The 20,432-nt window shown below is 37.4% G+C and overlaps 1 protein-coding gene across 1 annotated transcript; it reads left to right on the plus strand.

The window, feature by feature from the left end:
• Nucleotides 1-3,169: 3,169 nt before the first annotated feature.
• Nucleotides 3,170-18,763, plus strand: hs3st3l (heparan sulfate (glucosamine) 3-O-sulfotransferase 3-like). The gene is made up of 2 exons (XM_079595358.1): nt 3,170-3,787; nt 15,798-18,763. Exons 1-2 carry the CDS (start codon nt 3,435-3,437, stop codon nt 16,414-16,416), a joined length of 972 nt encoding a protein of 323 aa, XP_079451484.1. The 5' UTR covers nt 3,170-3,434; the 3' UTR covers nt 16,417-18,763.
• Nucleotides 18,764-20,432: the final 1,669 nt, after the last annotated feature.

The following is a 20,432-nucleotide window of genomic DNA, read 5'->3' on the forward strand; positions in this document are numbered from 1 at the left end:
ACTATATATATGACAGGTGTTTATGACTCTATATATGACAGGTGTTTATGACTCTATATATGATAGGTGTTTATGACTATATAGGACTCTATATATGACAGGTGTTTATGACTCTATATATGACAGGTGTTTATGACTATATATGACAGGTGTTTATGACTATATAGGACTCTATATATGACAGGTGTTTATGACTATATAGGACTCTATATATGACAGGTGTTTATGACTATATATGACAGGTGTTTATGACTATATAGGACTCTATATATGGCAGGTGTTTATGACTATATATGACAGGTGTTTATGACTATATAGGACTCTATATATGACAGGTGTTTATGACTATATATGACAGGTGTTTATGACTATATAGGACTCTATATATGACAGGTGTTTATGACTATATATATGACAGGTGTTTATGACTCTATATATGACAGGTGTTTATGACTATATAGGACTCTATATATGACAGGTGTTTATGACTATATAGGACTCTATATATGACAGGTGTTTATGACTATATAGGACTCTATATATGACAGGTGTTTATGACTCTATATATGACAGGTGTTTATGACTATATATGACAGGTGTTTATGACTATATATGACAGGTGTTTATGACTATATATGACAGGTGTTTATGACTATATATGACAGGTGTTTATGACTCTATATATGACAGGTGTTTATGACTATATATGACTCTATATGTGACAGGTGTTTATGACTCTATATATGACAGGTGTTTATGACTATATATGACTCTATATATGACAGGTGTTTATGACTCTATATATGACAGGTGTTTATGACTCTATATATGACAGGTGTATATGACTCTATATATGACAGGTGTTTATGACTCTATATATGACAGGTGTATATGACTATATATGACAGGTGTTTATGACTCTATATATGACAGGTGTTTATGACTCTATATATGACAGGTGTATATGACTATATATGACAGGTGTTTATGACTCTATATATGACAGGTGTTTATGACTATATATGACAGGTGTTTATGACTCTATATATGACAGGTGTATATGACTATATATGACAGGTGTTTATGACTCTATATATGACAGGTGTATATGACTATATATGACTCTATATATGACAGGTGTTTATGACTATATATGACAGGTGTATATGACTATATATGACAGGTGTTTATGACTCTATATATGACAGGTGTTTATGACTCTATATATGACAGGTGTATATGACTATATATGACAGGTGTTTATGACTCTATATATGACAGGTGTTTATAACTATATATGACAGGTGTTTATGACTCTATATATGACAGGTGTATATGACTATATATGACAGGTGTTTATGACTCTATATATGACAGGTGTTTATGACTATATATGACAGGTGTTTATGACTCTATATATGACAGGTGTATATGACTATATATGACAGGTGTTTATGACTCTATATATGACAGGTGTTTATGACTCTATATATGACAGGTGTTTATGACTCTATATATGACAGGTGTTTATGACTCTATATATGACAGGTGTTTATGACTCTATATATGACAGGTGTTTATGACTCTATATATGACAGGTGTTTATGACTATATATGACAGGTGTTTATGACTCTATATATGACAGGTGTTTATGACTATATATGACAGGTGTTTATGATTATATATATGACAGGTGTTTATGACTATATAGGACTCTATATATGACAGGTGTTTATGACTCTATATATGACAGGTGTTTATGACTCTATATATGACAGGTGTTTATGACTATATAGGACTCTATATATGACAGGTGTTTATGACTCTATATATGACAGGTGTTTATGACTCTATATATGACAGGTGTTTATGACTATATATGACAGGTGTTTATGACTATATATATGACAGGTGTTTATGACTATAAAGGACTCTATATATATGACAGGTGTTTATGACTATATAGGACTCTATATATGACAGGTGTTTATGACTATATAGGACTCTATATATGACAGGTGTTTATGACTATATATGACAGGTGTTTATGACTCTATATATCACAGGTGTTTATGACTATATATGACAGGTGTTTATGACTATATATGACAGGTGTTTATGACTCTATATATGACAGGTGTTTATGAATATATATGACTATATATGACAGGTGTTTATGACTCTATATATGACAGGTGTATATGACTATATATGACTCTATATATGACAGGTGTTTATGACTATATATGACACTATATATGACAGGTGTTTATGACTATATATGACTCTATATATGACAGGTGTTTATGACTATATATGACAGGTGTTTATGACTCTATATATGACAGGTGTTTATGACTATATATGACTCTATATATGACAGGTGTTTATGACTATATATGACAGGTGTTTATGACTATATATGACAGGTGTTTATGACTCTATATATGACAGGTGTTTATGACTATATATGACAGGTGTTTATGACTATATATGACAGGTGTTTATGACTATATATGACAGGTGTGTATGACTCTATATATGACAGGTGTTTATGACTATATATGACTCTATATATGACAGGTGTTTATGACTATATATGACAGGTGTATATGACTCTATATATGACAGGTGTTTATGACTCTATATATGACAGGTGTATATGACTCTATATATGACAGGTGTATATGACTATATATGACAGGTGTTTATGACTCTATATATGACAGGTGTTTATGACTCTATATGACAGGTGTTTATGACTCTATATATGATGCACTTTTATCATGGATATTTTATGCAGCTCCAGCTTGGCCAGCTCATTTTATGTCTCAGTAGAGAAGCATTAAAAGGTTAAATCCCCCCAAAATTAAAATAATCCCATAATTTACTCAAAGCTCATGCACTTTTATGACGGATAGATGCACTTTTATGGTGATTCACTGCCATTATAAAGCTCGGAAGAGCCAGAACATTTTTAATATACCTCTGATTGTATTCGTCTGAGGGAAGAATGGCATATACACATAGGATGGCTTCAGGGTGAATAAATCATGGGGTCATTTTCATTTTTGGGTGAACTGTCACTTTAACCCCGCCTCCACCCGTCACCCTCCAATCAAACTCAGCTGAAGCTCCGCGCGCACTTTCATGAATGACCGCGAGCGGCTTCGGGACAGTCGCGTCAACGCGCTCCTGCACGGATCCCACAGTCTTCTATCCCATCATCAAGCATGGATATAACACGAGTGTCTCTGTGACTCAATGCAACTCTTCACTGCACATTTACTCACGGAATGAGACCCGGCACGCGCGATGATCATGATGATTATGTCTTCGCTACGGGACGCGCGCGTTGCTGTCATTCGTCAAATCCATGCCGTCAAAGTCACGCGAATAAAGTCCTGAGGAGAATGGCCGTGCACAGAGAGGGATGGCAACTTTCAGCAACGCGCCGCTGGACCTGCGGAGACTCCTGCAGAAACTAGCCGTCATGTTCTCCCTCAGCGTCGCGTGCGTCGCGGTGCTGTATCTTCTGCTGGGATGCTGTTGCTCGGACTCGACGGAGAGTTCACCGATGGGATGGGGTGATAATAAGACCGTGTTAAGTGTGGGAGAAGAGCTCAGCTCGACCCGGAGACTCCCGCACGCGCTCATTATCGGCGTAAAGAAGGGAGGAACGCGCGCGCTCCTGGAGTTCCTGAGGCTCCATCCGGACGTGCGCGCGCTTGGATCGGAACCGCACTTCTTTGACCGGCACTACGCGCGCGGACTCACCTGGTACAGGTAACGACGACCTTTGACCTTGATATTATACAGACACCAGATATAATTTTTTCACTAGTGTGTGCAGGACACTATTCATTTCTGTAAGCGAGGAGAGCAGAATAAAGTAAACTGTGACATTATAGGCTACCGCAAAATTCTTAAAACATTTATAAAAATTTGGGATCAAAACGTATTTAGCCACTTTGAGCTGGTCATGTTCTGCTGAAGTGTGTGTCTGTAACTGCTAATGCTCTTTTCACACACACTGAACACACTGAAGCATTGCTTGGTCACTGGTTGAGCTAAACTGGTATTATCTAATTGTGTAGTTAAATTTACCAGCTGACAGATATTCAACATAATTCATGTGTGAGACAGTCTAACAGAAGTGTGTGTGTGTGTGTGTGTGTGTGTGTGTGAGACAGTCTAACAGAAGGACGGACAAAACCTGTCAAATATCAACTGAGTTCTGTCATATTTTATTTACCGTTTTATAAACTATAGAATAAACTGATAATGTGAGAAATGTCTGAATATATTCTGGTCTGACTGTAATTTCCGTGATCATGCATTCAGTAAAGCTGTAATAATATAAAGCATGTAATACATTTAGAGCAGGTCAGGTCATTTTTCTGTGGAAAAAACAACAATGTTGTGTTGCTTTGTTGGATACCCTTTTGTTGTTGCTTTTATGTAGTTTTGATGAGCTGTCATTGGTTGCTGTGATGCATGGAGAAAATACAGGAAAAATAAGCAAAGTTTGGCGACTCTTAAAGGGACAGTGAACCCAAAAAGGAACATTATGTCATAATTTACAGTTTAACTCTTAAAAATAAAGGTTCCAAAATAGTTTGCACAGAGATTCCATAGAAGAACAATTTTGGTTCCCAGAGAATCTTTCAGTGATTAGTTCTTAAAATAACCACTTTTTCTTCTTTAATAATATAAAGAACCGTTTTCCAGTTTAAAGAACCTTTTAAGCAATGAAAAGATTCCATGGATGTTCTTTGAGTGAACCATTGATGGTAATAAAGAACCTTTACCAGGACAACAATGCTAAATAAAACAGCACATAGTCAAAAAAAATCAACTGCATAATTTATTCATGCATTGCATGCTGGGAGACAATTGTATAAATTTTTTTTTTAATGATTGTATTGTTTTAGTTAAATAATATTTTTTATTTAATATTTGGTATTTTGGGGGGAGTTTATGGTACTAAATTATATTTATGCAGTAGTTATAATCCATTCATTCACTTTTTTGAGCAAAGACCTAAAAATAAAATTTCCAATAAATCTCATAAATCTCGAATGCTTTGGATCACAGACTGAAGTTTGTTTGATCTCTTTTAAAGAAGACGCTTGGCAGATTATTGCTGAAGTGAATTTTTTTTTTTTTAAACTGACCTTGAAAAAAGTTACAAAAAATTACATTTATTGTTATGAAAAATGCACAAAAATTTCAATTTTTTAAATTTTTTTTCCAAAACTCTTTTTTACTCTAAAACTGTGAGAAAATCCAATCCATAAATCTAAACAAGTTGTGTTCAGAATGTGAGTGTGATGTGTCAGTAAATGATCTCTCAGTGAGATGTTGTTCGGCTGCAGTACCGAACGCCTCCACTAGAGGAAACTCTCTCATTTACAAAAAACTAAAAAAACGTAACATTTTTCGTTCAAAGATGACAGACGAGCACCAGTTTCTTGGGCACTGGAAACCATAATATTGCAATTGCAACAGTAAAACTATTACAATGCAAGTACAGCAACTGTGTATTAATACGGTTTATTAATAACTTTGCTTGCAGCATTTCTTTTCAGATAAATATCTTGTGTTGCAGAACATTCCTTTGTATAAATATAGACACTGTGAAGCGTCACCGGAATTTGCATGAACGGATCAGAACCGATTCTGCGAGTGTGAGTTGATCACGCGTGGCCTCGATGCAACACACTCCCGAAAGTCTGTTTGTGATGAACATCAGTGTATTATTTGATGAGGCGTGGTATCAATATAACACAATATTCATAAAGGCTGGAGTGAGAGAAATAATGCCATCTGGCTCCGCAATCCTCTGAAGTGGGGCTGGTGTTAATCGTCCCCGGAGCCGCTGCCAGATGTTGCTTTATATCGAGAACACTTGATAGTTTCAGTTTGAGCTGCTTTTGAAATATGTCAATTTCCTCAGAGGGATTGATAAATTTGTCAGATTGGGACTTCAGTCTGCGGAGGCCTTGCTCTCGCGTGGCTATGATTTATTCATTTGTTTGTCTCTAGAAAACAGTGACAGTTTGATCAACAAGAGATTTATCCTGGATGAAGTCTCACCGCTCAATGTTCTGGTTTGTCAGAGAGTGGACCAAACTCAATTATTCGCTTTAAACGGCTGATTGATTGTTTTGTCAGTTCACGATTGACTCTCTTAGTGTCTACATTAATTAGCCTGGAAATGCTTTTGTAACGAGCGCTTCTGCGGATGTCATGCCTGCCGGCGTATTGTGCTGATATTCCTTTGTGTGTGAGTATTGGCACACGAATCCCCCGAGCGGACAGACTGTCATCCCGCCGAGACCAGATGGACCCGCAGCATGACGGGCCACTTGACATTATTGCGAGACCCTTCAATTGATCTTTAACCCGAGTCACATTTTCCACCGCGCATAATGATCTGCGCCAGGACTTCATGTGGCCGAGGAGCGACGGATAAGCAGATCCTGGAATCTGACGAGGTCTAGCGGAATGGACCGGTCATTAATCTTGTTATCAAGCGTAGATTAAATCTGGTGTGTACGTGGGGGGGTGGGATGCATACTTCACAATCTCAGTTCAGATCTTACAGAAAAACACACTGTAAAAAAAAAATTAGGTTCAATTTACGGTACAAAAAAAACGGCATCTGTGGTTTCCAGAAATTTACCGTAAAAAATACGGTAGCAAAATTTTTGATTAAATTAAAATTAAAACTTAAATTTACAGTAAAAAAAATCATATTTCATTATGTGATATACTGTTAATTTACCGACCTATTGAAGTACTAAAATCTGTTTTGTACCATTGTAATACAGACAACCACCAATCACAGTGGAGATGAGAGTCACATGATCAATCACAGCTCATCACAAGCAGATTTACCTCAAGAAAGTTAATATTAACATATAGAAGCGGCACAGTCTCATTTACACACACACACACACACACACACACACACACACACACACACACACACACACACACACACACACACACACACACACACACACACACACACACACACACACACACACACACACACACACACACACACACACACACACACACACACACCTTATGTACATAACTGAGTAGAAAAAACTAAGAAAAACTATGAAGAAACTGAAGTCTGAAGTGTCACGCAGGGAATTGTGGGAATGTCAATTTATGTTTTTTCACTGTAAATTTTTAAATTTTTAACTTCCAAAAACTGTCAATTTAACGGTATTTTACTGTAAAATTACCATAAATGTAAAGTTAGATCTATTACAGTTATTCACCGTATATAGTACGGTAACTTTCTGTTAACCAATTACATTTTTTCACAGTTGCATTTTTATAGTCTTTTACCGTTATAATCATGACATTTGTTTAACATAAAACCCTAATGTAAATAACTGATTAGAAAAAAAAAGAAAAACTATGAAGCAACAGTTATTTCAACAAAAATACATTGAATTTAAAGTGTCACGCAGGGAATTGTGGGAATGTCAATTTACGTTTTTTTTTACTGTAAATTATACAATGACTTGTTCTTTTTCACTTCCAAAAACTGTATTTTATTGTAAAATTACATTAAACGAATCACCATATATGGAAACGTTGTTAACCAATGAAAAAAAAAAACTTTTACCGTTAAAATCATGATAAGTTTTTACAGTGTAGATAAAATCTGTAGTTCGTGGGTTCTAGATCTCATTCCAGATCTTACAGAACACAAGCCCAGATAAGCCGTGGATCAAGGCCGAGGTGAGAGAGGAAGTTTTGTCCTTACAGTGTTTCTACGATTGATTGGCGCCGGCGCTCGACCTTCACTTCATGCTGGCATCAAACCGGCTCGCTTGAGATTCAGTTACGATTAGCACAGGGCTTTATTCTGCCGAGGCTCCGAGCTCATGTTTCAAATGCCAATACTGTCACTCTGCTTTAAAGAAATCCATGTGGTGTAAGTCACCCTCAGTAGTGCAGGAGATAGATCCAGCAGAAGTGTGTGCATGAGGGATATCAGAGACGCTCTGAAACACACATTTACTGTTTATGAGGTCTAAAAAATATCAATATATTGATTCAGAAAACAGAACTAGCTTTAGCACTGCATTTTTACACATCAATAGTGCATTCGGAAAGTGTTCACAGCGCTTCACTTTTTCCACATTGTTAAGTTACAAAATTATTTATTTTCCTCAAAATGATTATTATTTTCTTATTCATTAATTTCCGTTAATTCTACAAATACCCCATAATGACAACGTGAAAGAACTGCAAAAAATGCTTTTCTTACTCAGTATTTGTGTCTTGTTTCCAGTCCAAATATCAAACATTTCTTAAATCAAGATGCATTTCCTAAAGTAGTAAATTGACATAAGATATTTTGTCCTGTTTTCTGGCGGAATTAATCAAAATGAAGTGAGTTTTTGCTTAAAAAAGCATAATGATCTGCCAATGGGGTAAACATTTTTTTTTTTTTAAATTAACATTATTTTTCTGACCCCCATCAGCAGATAATTTTGCTTTTTTTAAGCATCAACTCACTTCATTTTGATTTATTCCGCCGGAAAACAGGACGTAATATCTTATGTCATTTTACTACTTTAGTGAATGCATCTTGATTGAAGATATCTTTGATATTTGGACTGGAAACAAGACAAAAATACTAAGAAAAGCATGTTTTGCCGAGTGAATAGTTTCCGGATGCGTGTATCTGGTGTGTAGTGCAGGAGATAATCTAACAGAGGTGTGTGTGTATCTGGTGTGTCACCCTCAGTAGTGCACGAGATAGATGTGTGTGTGGATGAGGAGGGATATCAGAGATCCTCTGAAACACACATTTGCAGTTTTTGAGGTCTGAAAAACATCAATATATTGATTCAGAACTAGTGGAGGGACCGGCGAGCCGAACCTAAAATCTCGAGGTCGATTTCCTGGAGACATCCGGGAGAATAAGCAGTGTGTGTGTGTGTGTGTGTGTGTTCCCGTCCGGAAGAACTTGGGGAATGATCCCGCGTCACTCGCTGGAATCTGGTCCGCTGACGTCCTCACATTATGAGAAGAACTCATTTGCAACTCAATGGAGATGTCATTAAAATGGCCATTTAAATTCAAAGCCAAACGTTGATTTTGGCGAGAGGTTTTGCTTTTTTAACATCATATGTTTGATCGGCAAACACCCGATCGCTGGTGAGCGCTCCTGTCGATGAACTGAGACGTGCCTTTATAGCGACTCACGTCCCGAGAGGAGGACATTCATTATTAATGCGGTCAATACCAGCAGTGCATCTACTTCACAACGGCATACACTCATCAGTCCAGTTTCTGATGATGATATTAATACAAGAGACTTTTAATGAATTCATATTAAACTTGCTTTTCAAACACAATCAAAACAACACGCTTCATGCTAGTGGAGCCAGACAATTATTATATAGGTGACACTTTACAGTAAAGTTCATTAGTTGACATGATTTAAGAATGAGCAATACTTCTACAGCATTTATTAATCTTAGTAATATTCATTTCAACATTTACTAATATGTTATTAAAATCAAAGGTTGTATTTGTTAGCATTAGTTACTGCACTGTGAACTAGAGCTGCCATTATACAATACTGCGTGAAAATTACGGCAGAAATATAGAATATATATTAAATATATGTTGTGTGTGTGTATGTATGCTGTTGTGTGTGTGTGTGCTGTTGTGTGTGTGTGTGTGTGTGTGCTGTTGTGTGTGTGTGCTGTTGTGTGTGTACTGGCATCAGTATACAGCGCTTTATGAGATCAGCATAAGCTCTGGTCCACTGCTGGATCATTAGGGTCCTCAGGGAGTGTGTGTCGGGGAGTGTGTGTGTGTGTGTGTGTGTCGGGATCTGCCGTCTGCGGCCCCTGATGATGGATGTTTCTGGGAAGTGGACAGAGTTACAACTGACTGGCTCTTTAATGGCCTCTATATGCAAAGAAACGGATGGTTGGGCCAACACACACACACACACACACACACACACGCACCATATTTGCCTCTGAAAACCTCTCACACACACACACACACACACACACACAAACACACGCGCGCACACACTTTTTTTTCAATGATTTGTTATCAAAACTTTTTATCTTTTGTCAAATCAACTTCAATAACTAATGTGTGAATATAACACTATTTTGAGTTGCTGTTTATTAAACATTCTTCTTCATTGTATTAACTACATTTTTAATTACAACGAACTCAAAATTTTAAGGCAACAAGGTAACTTGCTTTTTTAAGTTAAACCAACTTTTTTTTTTTACAGTGCACACACACTTCAGGCGTTTAATTTTATCTATATATCTATATATCTATATATACATATGTATATGTATATATATAGAGAGAGAGACACTAGCATGTCCTTGAGCATCCAGGTGTGTGTGTGAGGTGTTTATTTGTAAGTCAGCGTTTATAAAAATGAAAAACAAAGGCTTTATCTTCTCATTAAACCGCTTCATTGGAATGAGAAAACTCTCATCACATCCATTGCTGTGTCTGGACAGAAGACGCGTAATTGCCTCACATCTGTGTGTGTGTGTGTGTAGCGAGCCGCTGATGAGCCCATCTACACACTCCACCTGCCGCCCACACCAGCTGAGACACACACACACACACACACACACACAAACCCCCACGATCAATACACACGGCAGCGCTGGGTTTATTCAGTGAGTCTCCGGCCAAACGCTGCTCAATTAGAGGAGACCTGCGGTGGCTTCAAAGCTCTCACACACACACACACACACACACACACACACACACACACACACACACACACACACACACACACACACACACACACACACACACACACACACACACACACACACACACACACACACACACACACACACACACACACACACACACACACACACACACACACACACACACACACACACACACACACACACACACACACACACACACACACACACACACACACACACACACACACACACAATCCATATCACTTACATTGATCTTTATATCCTCTGAACATTTTACAAACAAAGACTTACCTGTCCGGAATCAGGCTTTATGAGTTACGCTAATTCTCATAAGGAAACATATATCGGCTGATCAATGTAAACTGAAGACCAGGATGATCTGAATTAAAATCTTTGTTCTTTTACTCAGTTAAATTAAAGCAGATGTAGTGTACACTCAAATAAACTTAGATTTAAACTGCACTGCAGGGCAATGACACAAACACTCGTGTCCACAATAAAGAAACGTACAAATCTAGTAAAACATTTTCAGAAATAGAACCTTGGTCAAAAAAAAAAAAAAGATTTGAGTCATTGCAATTTATTTTCAGAAATGTTAAGACAAGTTTATATTTATATTTTTTATGTATATATATCTATATTATTAAATGTATATTAATTGATGCATTTATAAACGTATATATATTTTTAAATATCATAAATGATAAATTCATAAATATCACTGTGTTTGACCAAATGTTGACATTTTACAACCTGAACTGACCTTGCCGTGCCATAATATATCAAGACTTGACACAATTTCCTGTGGACTAAATGTTTTTCAGATATTTAATTTGCAGTTTTGGTGATTTATTTGGTCAAACTACTTTCTTTTTATTTATTTCAAAGCATTTTATTCTTTAATTATAATTATTATTTTTTCCATTAGGATGTTGTATCACCCTCACATGACGTGAATAATTAATGGCGGGACTAATAGACGCGCTGATAGGCCGAGGTAAAGAGGTAAAGTGCTCTCTCAGATGAAGTCATGACGGCGGGGATTGGCATCGATACGAGTGTCTCCTGCAAACACACGAGAGATCATGTGGCGTGTGCTCATTAGCCACGTTTACATTACCCTTCAAATTGCGAATTGAAAACACAGCCAATGGAAACACATCATTTTTGCAAAAACTCCCATATATCGCAAAAAAGTTTTTAACTGCAATGGAAACAGTTTTTGCACTCTTACAGGTCAGCTGACGTAGAGGACGCGGTGTGTTTGGACAGAAGACGAGACACAGTTCTTCTTTAAACTCATAAAATACTAAAGTATTACGGCAATGCTGGATTCTGAACAACAAAGAAATGCCACAATTTATAAGAAGCAGAAGTGAGTGAGAAACTCCAGAAACTCCTCATATGAGCCGCTCTCAGTATAAAGGTCTTTCTTTGCCAGTAATGCTTGGATAAAACACTACGACTCCTTCCATTAAAAATAATGTCTAGTTACTGGGATATATAACCTACCAACATCCGTTGCCATGATTTTTGGAATGAAAGCAAACAAGAACAGTCTTTAATCATTAATACAAGCAATGAACACAAGGAGAAAGCTTTGCAGAACAACCTCATGAATGAACCGAGGAAACTGAGCACTTAAACACACAGAACATGATAATAAACATAACTAGAAACAGGTGTGCAACATAATCAGTAACCATGGAAACTAAAAGTGACCCGGAACACACTGAAAACAAACAGACTCGTAACAACTACGAGCATCACACATCTAAATACTGTCCGTGATCAGCAAGTCTGATTCACTCTTAGAGGAAAAGCTTCTATATAGAAGCTTTTAAGTGTTCCATCATTTTATGGATTTAGTTTTAAAGTCCCCCTGTAGACAATTATTTTATCCCTTAAAACTCATCTTTGATCACCAAAATTACATATTTAACGTTTACGTTTTTTCCTTGAAAAATGTCTTCGTGCCTTAAAATATCTTGAATGTAACTCGACACCCTCGCCTCATTTAGTATGCGCGGTTCTATGAATATGCAAATGAGCCCCGCCTCCACTCACTCACTCACTCAGAGATCCACTGGTGGACGATCACACGTTGATCTGATTGGTCAAGGTAGTGTGTGACGTCAGAAACATCAGCGATTTCAAGCCGTGTTTTTGAGACTGTCTTTGGTTCACTGCAGTTTTAAGCAGAAAATACTCAGCAATGCTGTCCACTTATGAACTTACACATGGTGTGTGTTAAAGCAGATTAATAACTCCACATACACACATAAACTACATTAAACGCTGGATTTTCACCTCAGGGGGACTTTTATTAATATTGTTATGGCTCTAACAGTCATTTTTGTAGGTTAGTCATGTTTTTTTTTTCATTAATGAGAAACTTTCAAAACTGGTTTTGATTTCTGAAAAGTTGCATTTAATCATCGAGCATTTTTATTATAAAATAGCAGAATTTGATTGATTCAGCATCACAGATCTCATGTTTAGCTGAACTATTCTCTTTGACTTCTGGCATTTTGTCTCGTCAGCTCTATTTATACAGCACTTCTACAATACAGAGTTTCAAAGCAGCTTTACAGAGATCACAGGAAAATAATGCAACAAAGATTGTTCCTAGAAGAAAATAGCGTCTTTTTGTTGTAAAAAAGTTTAGTTCCTTTATAGCCGCTCTGGAGAAACCGTGATGTGATCGTCCAGCTCAGCTCAGTTCTCATATACTGCAGGAGATCAATAATATTGCTGAATATTAAATGCATAATTTTGCATTTGTATCATTAGAATCTATTCCAGTGTGTTTGGCCGTGTCGTCTCTCAAACACACATGAGATGTGGTGGTGTGGTAAAGGCAGGGGTGCAGGTGGACCATTAAACCCGCGGGCCGATGAGCCGCTTACAACACACGAGTCCCATCTGCCGACACAAAGGAACACGCGCACGCATGCCATTAGTTCCCCGTGATGGATGCCGGCTGCACATCTGCCGGAGAACCAGCTTTACTGATGCACTCTGGGAAACACCGGACTTCTCATTTACAGCCAATAAGAGCGGGTTCTGCTCGAGGACAGAGAGCACGTGTCCTCATTAGCTCAGGTGTGATCAATACTCCAGCAGATCCGGGTTAACACAAGAGTCACGCTGGCATAGGGGAAGACAAGACCTCAACTTCATTTATATAGCGCTTTTAACTCTTTACTTTCCTAACTCTTCCTATACATAATAATGTATAAAAAGATTTATGCATCATCTGACAGCTGAATAAATAATCTCTCCACTGATGTGTGGTGTGTTAGGATAGGACAATATTTGGTCGAGACACAACTATTGAAAATCTGGAATCTGAGGAGCAAAAAAATCTAAACATTGAGAAAATCTCCTTTAAAGTTGTGCATTTATGTTCACGATTGTGCTGCATTCACTCACAAAAATACATGTTTTATATATTTACGGCAGGACATTTACTAAATATCTTCATGGAACATGATCTTAATATCCTCATGATTTTTGGCATAAAAGAAAAATGGATAATTTTGACCCGTACAGTGTATAGTTGCTATTGCCACAGAGATACCCGTGCGGCTCCAGGGTTTGTGCTCCAGGGACACATATTATTAGAAATAGCATTTTCCATAGTATACAGTGCCACAAATATTATATTTTCTTTCTCATTCTATGATAAGAATCCATGTTTGAATATAAAAAGCCATTTATACATCTGTCAGATTTTAAAGTAGATTTGAGCAGCAGAAGTAGATTTATTTTTGTCAAATTTATTCAATAAATGCATATCAGATCATATATGATTTTATTATAGCAAGACATTTGATACCATTGTTATTTTAATATCATTACCATTATGGTTTTAATGTTTTGAAGTATTTTTTCATCAGTACTTTTTCATTTTCATTTTAACTTTACTTAAAGTTTTAGTAATTTTGTTGCATGTTTTTGACTTTAAAAAAAGTCTATTGTTTTTATTAATTTTTATTTATTTTAGTACATCATGTTAAACTAAATGAAAATAAGAAATATTTTGATAACTAGATGAAGTAAATTAAGTCTTTTTTTGTTTTATTATCTCAGTTAATGTGTATTTTATTTCAAGTAGCAAAATGTATATATATATATATAGCCTGTTTGATACACATTTAAAAAATCCCATTCTTAATGAATATCTTGTCTTTTCGGTAAAAATATTTATTAAAAATCTTTAAATAAGATAAATTCACTTGAGAAGCAACTCAGTGTTATTCAGTATAAGATATTTAGAAAGTATCTTTAATAAAAGTGTAATATTGTGTAATCCTGCAGAGGAAGTTACTCAAATCAAGTGACAATAACTCGAGTTATTGAGTCATGAATTATTTAAAATAGAGATCGCAATTCTGCCAGATTGCTAAACAAAATAACATGTAATTTACTAGAAGTTCTGACAAAATATTAACTGCTGAAGTCTATTTAAAAACATATTTATTTGATTTGATTTTATAATTTTTTAAAAAATCAGTTTGAGTGAATGATTCAATGACTCACTCATAAATACTTGTTTCATTACTGGATGAATCGGCGTTCTTGAACGAATCTCTTGAATTAATGTTTTAATGACATTTTTAACAGTCCCTTGTCGCCACCTACTGGTGTAACGGTGTAATTGACCATCTTTATTTTGAAGCGTCGAGTTACTTTCAAAGCTGATTTACTCTTGATAACTATAGCGTAGACATCAGTGTTTATATCCAAACTATAAACTTTTATCCCAGTGCTAATGTGATAATATGAATTATTATAACACAGAAATAATGATACTGTGTGGATGAAAAGACTGTTAGTGAAGCGGTTTCACATATGTTCTATAACTGAATGTTCACTGCGATCGTACTTGTCAAAGCTTTAATAGACAAGAGTCGAATCACTGTCATTTATGGGTGTTTGAATCGATTTAACGATATTTAATTTAAGGATTAATCGTGCACTTTATAATCAAGTCTCCCCGCTGTTCCTCTTGTCTTCAGGAGCATGATGCCCAAAGCCCTCAGCGGGCAGATCGTGATGGAGAAGACGCCCAGATACTTCGTCACCGCCGAGACGCCGGGCCGAATCCACGCCATGTCGCGCGACATCAAGCTAATCGTGGTGGTGCGAGACCCGATCACCCGCGCGATCTCCGACTACACCCAGATCATCTCAAAGACCCCAGACATCCCCAGCTTCGAGAGCCTGACGTTCAAGAACCGGTCGGCGGGTCAGATCGACTCGCTCTGGAGCCCGCTGTACATCGGCCTGTACGCCACACACCTGGAGCGCTGGCTAGCATACTTCCCGCTCGCGCAGATACACTTCGTCCACGGAGAGAGGCTGATCAGCGACCCGGCGGGCGAGTTGGGGCGCGTGCAAGACTTCCTCGGCCTGCAGAGGATCATCACGGATAAACACTTCTACTTCAACAAGACCAAGGGCTTCCCTTGCCTCAAGAAGCCGGAGGGCAGTAGCAAACCTCACTGTCTGGGCAAGACCAAAGGCAGAACGCATCCGAAAATCAAGCCGGAGGTCATCCAGAAACTGAGGGACTTCTACCAGCCACACAACCTGAAGTTCTACCAGATGGCGGGGATGGACTTCGGATGGCAGTGAGCTTTAGAGATCAGTGTTGAGCAGGATTAAACTGTAAGAAGTGCATTGAAACCCGATATCTGAGGTTTGTCGATGGCTCCACCGCTGTTCGAATCAATGCGTCTGCCGGACACAGCGAGCACTCCGGGTCAGAACTGGCTCCGCAGGAGAGGACGGATAGCAGTGACCTTAAAGCATTGGGTTAAGTAGCACTTTCAGCTCTTGCCATTTGGATGTTTATAGGAACCTTTTCATAGTTTCTAGAACTACTGGCGGAAGTTCCCGGATTTTGGCGCAGGAACTAGGAACGATTTTAGCTAATTTAGGAACTAATTTACTCCTACTTCAGAGTCGGTCTACACCAGCGCTATAGGAACTACAGTGTTCGCTGATTGGCCGAACGCACTCGAAACACGAGTATCCGCCATTTTTTAAAGAAAGGCTGTAAACACACAGATTATAGCCCATATATTTACTCCAGAAACTAACTCTACGCACATGTAAAACAGTGATAGATGAAGCTCTTAATCTTTACACTGAGGAGGAAACCCAACGTGACTCTGAGGAGACCGAGAGAAACATGATGATGTATTTCTGCTCAGCAACACTGGACATCAACTACACAGCATACGCTAATAACTGTTCATTACCGTCTACTTTCTATGTATAACAGCTCTGTCTAGTAACGTGTTAGATGGATGGTGAACTAATGAACACGGAGAATGCGAGCGCTGTGAGCTCTGGCTTTCAAAATAAAAGTCACAACAACGAGCCTGTCTCACGTCACTTCAGAGTTCCTCCTGGCAGAGCGAACGCAACCAGGACAATGTTCCTCAGGGAACCGTTAGTTCTCTGGCGGCGAGGGCCTAGAACTGTCCGGTGCGAAAGCCCCTTTTTTATGTTGCCCAGTCAAACATCAGCTTCAATCATGTTTGATCGATCATTCATATCCAGACAGCAACAGTGTCGGCCCGGATCCGGCACGCAGTGAATCCACACGGACCGGATCTGGGCCGTATCACAAAGTTTAAACTGTAAAAAGGTTTGTCAACAGCTTCAATCATGTTTGATCGTTTATACCCAGACAGCAACAGTGTCGGCCCGGATCCGGCCCACATTTGGTACGCGACGCGCTCAGGGTTTGAAATTAACACTCGCCAAATGCGGATAGAAATGCATGTGGCGGCGGGTAGCGCTGTCAAATCACGAGCCAATTCGGCGGATACTTATTACATTTACTCACTTTGCTGGGAAGTTCTTGTAAGCCAAATCTGCGCAGATTTAGTACAAATACTGATCATCATGATATATTAAATACATGCGCAGAATCTGCTCATATCTGGCTTACTTGAACACACACGACACTACGCCATGGCACGCTTGTTCATTTGCATTAAAGGATTAGTTCACTTTAAATAAAACTTTTGCTGATAGTTTACTCTCCCCGATGTCATCAAGATGTCCATGTCTTTCTTTCTTCAGTGGAAAAGAAATGAAGGTTTTTGATGAACACATTTCTCCATATAATGGACGTCAATGGGCCCCAAACGGGTCAAGGTCCAGATGACAGTGTCAGCGCCGCTTCAACGGGCTTTAAACGACACCAGACGATGAATACGGCTCTTATCTAGCGAAACCATCGTCATTTCACAAATAAATAATAAAGTTTAAGTTTTATAAGCACAAGTGCTCGCCTTGTTTGAATAAGAAATGAATGTATGAAATCCAAATTTTATAATATATATTTTTCAATTAATATAAGCTATCCATTTAATTTCTCTTTTTTTCCTTTTTAGAACTTCTGAATGGCCGGTAACTTAAAAATTGTGTAGCCAAATATTGGCCGGTGAGTGAAAAGTTTAATTTCAAACTTAAGTGAGTCCACATGTTCAGATGTGGCCCGTATCCGGGCAGAAACTGTGTTGCTGGGTATCAAAAAGAGTCTGAATTTAAGATAAACTGTAGCATTAGACATCATTTGTCATTGTTTTACACTGAACAGAGAGATGTAGCACACCTGTGTAAAGGCTGGTCTACAATCACATTCTATATCCAATGGCTCTGATTGGTTTCGACCGTCTGCTGTGATTGGTTCAAATGTAGACGATATGCAGATGAGGCCAGTCCTTTAGGTTTTTAAGTTTTCCCTCTGCACGCATGGATTCGCTCTAGTCTGAAATGCAGCTCACTCGACAGCAAACACATTATTTTAAGTTCCTGTGTAATTGTTTTTGTTCTGTTTAATCACAAAAACTGGATTCGTTTTAAGATATGTTAATGTAAAAATAATATATTTCTTTACCATTTGTCTATGATTCTTTGTTGATGTACGTACGGTATCTTAAATAAAATGACTCATTGTCACATGAAAAGAAAATACCTTCATTGTGCTTTTAACTCACATTTATTTCCCGAAGAGCAAAAGATACAGAACTGTTCAAAAGTTTGGAATTAGTACGATTTTTTTTTAGTACTAAGTCTCCTCTGCTAACCAAAGCTGCATTTATTTGATAAGAAACCCCAGTAAAATATGGAAATATCATTATAATGTAAATCATCAGTTTTCTATGTGAATATACAGTAAAGTGTAATTTATTCCTGTGATCAAAGCTGAATTTATCATCATTACTCCAGTCTTCAGTGTCACATGATCCTCCAGAAATCAGTGTAATATGATGATCTGATGATCAAGACACATTTATGATTATTATCAGTGTTGAGAACAGTTGTGCTGCTTTAGGTTTGTGTGGAAACAGTGATACGTATCACGTACGGTATACGTAAAACGTACGTTTTATTTTTCAGGTAAGTTTCAAAAGAAAAATCTCTTTTGAGAGGTTTAATTTCATTTATGCTGCATGTGAGTTCTATGAAGCTTGAATGTATAAATAATATATATATATATATATATATATTAGTTACTATAAAAATAAAATAATCTTATTTTCACACACACACACACACACACACACACACACACACACACACACACACACACACACACACACACACACACACACTTCACCTTATAGGCCAGTAGGTTGACTTGACTTAATTTAACCAACTATACAGTTTCATCAAATGTTAAACCAATGAGTTGGACATAAATAATAATAAATTAAACTCCAGACTAACGTTTTACTCACCATTAATGCGCTTCTGGTGTTCCATTCACATCCAATAATTTACTGTAAGTGACTCGATTATTTAAAGAAACAGCAGATCCAGACCGTTCCACACATGCATCATCTCTCCATCCGACTGTACAGAACGATATGTCTCAGTCTTTGTTATTTTTCTTTCATCCATATATCCTGAACACAGCAGATTGTGTAACGTTTCAACCGATTAATGAACAACAAGCCGGGAAATTCAAATTAACGCGCCTTTTCATATTGTCCAATGAAATTTGAGCTTTCTTTGCCACATCACGATTGGTTAGTGTTGCGTACACGTGACAAATCGATTATATGAGTTATGTAACATTTTAAAATATACAAAAATAATAGATAATATCAGATAAAAATAAGGAGGGGGCTCGAGTGATTTGTTAGGCTACTGTACACGTCAAATTAATTATAATTCAAACGCATTTTGTTTTATTAACCACTGTATTATTGCTGATAGGGGCACTTTTGATCAAGTTAATCAAATTTAGATGAAACTGCCGCACACTTTCATAAAACCCCCATACTCCTCTATCAGTGCATTATAATATCAGTGTGTTCAGAACGTGTTGGTCTGCAGCGCCACCCTCTGGCCAAAACAATGAAGTGTTTTTATGCAGAAAATAAACTGATCATTTCAGGTTATAAAGGTTCTTTTTATTATAATGCATCGGTCAGTGTAGTTATTACTCTATGCCTGGCAGCTTTTGTAAAATACTCCATTAAATATACTGTACATTTCGTCAAAATAAAGTAAAAGGAAACCAATGAAGTGAAAATAACCAAGCAGACAAATACAGATCAAATATGAAATTAAACAAATAATCTGACATGCATTTAATTTAACACCATTAGTATACGATACAGTAC

Source organism: Phoxinus phoxinus (assembly GCF_949152265.1).
Source record: "Phoxinus phoxinus genome assembly, chromosome: 21".
NCBI lineage: Eukaryota > Metazoa > Chordata > Actinopteri > Cypriniformes > Leuciscidae > Phoxinus > Phoxinus phoxinus.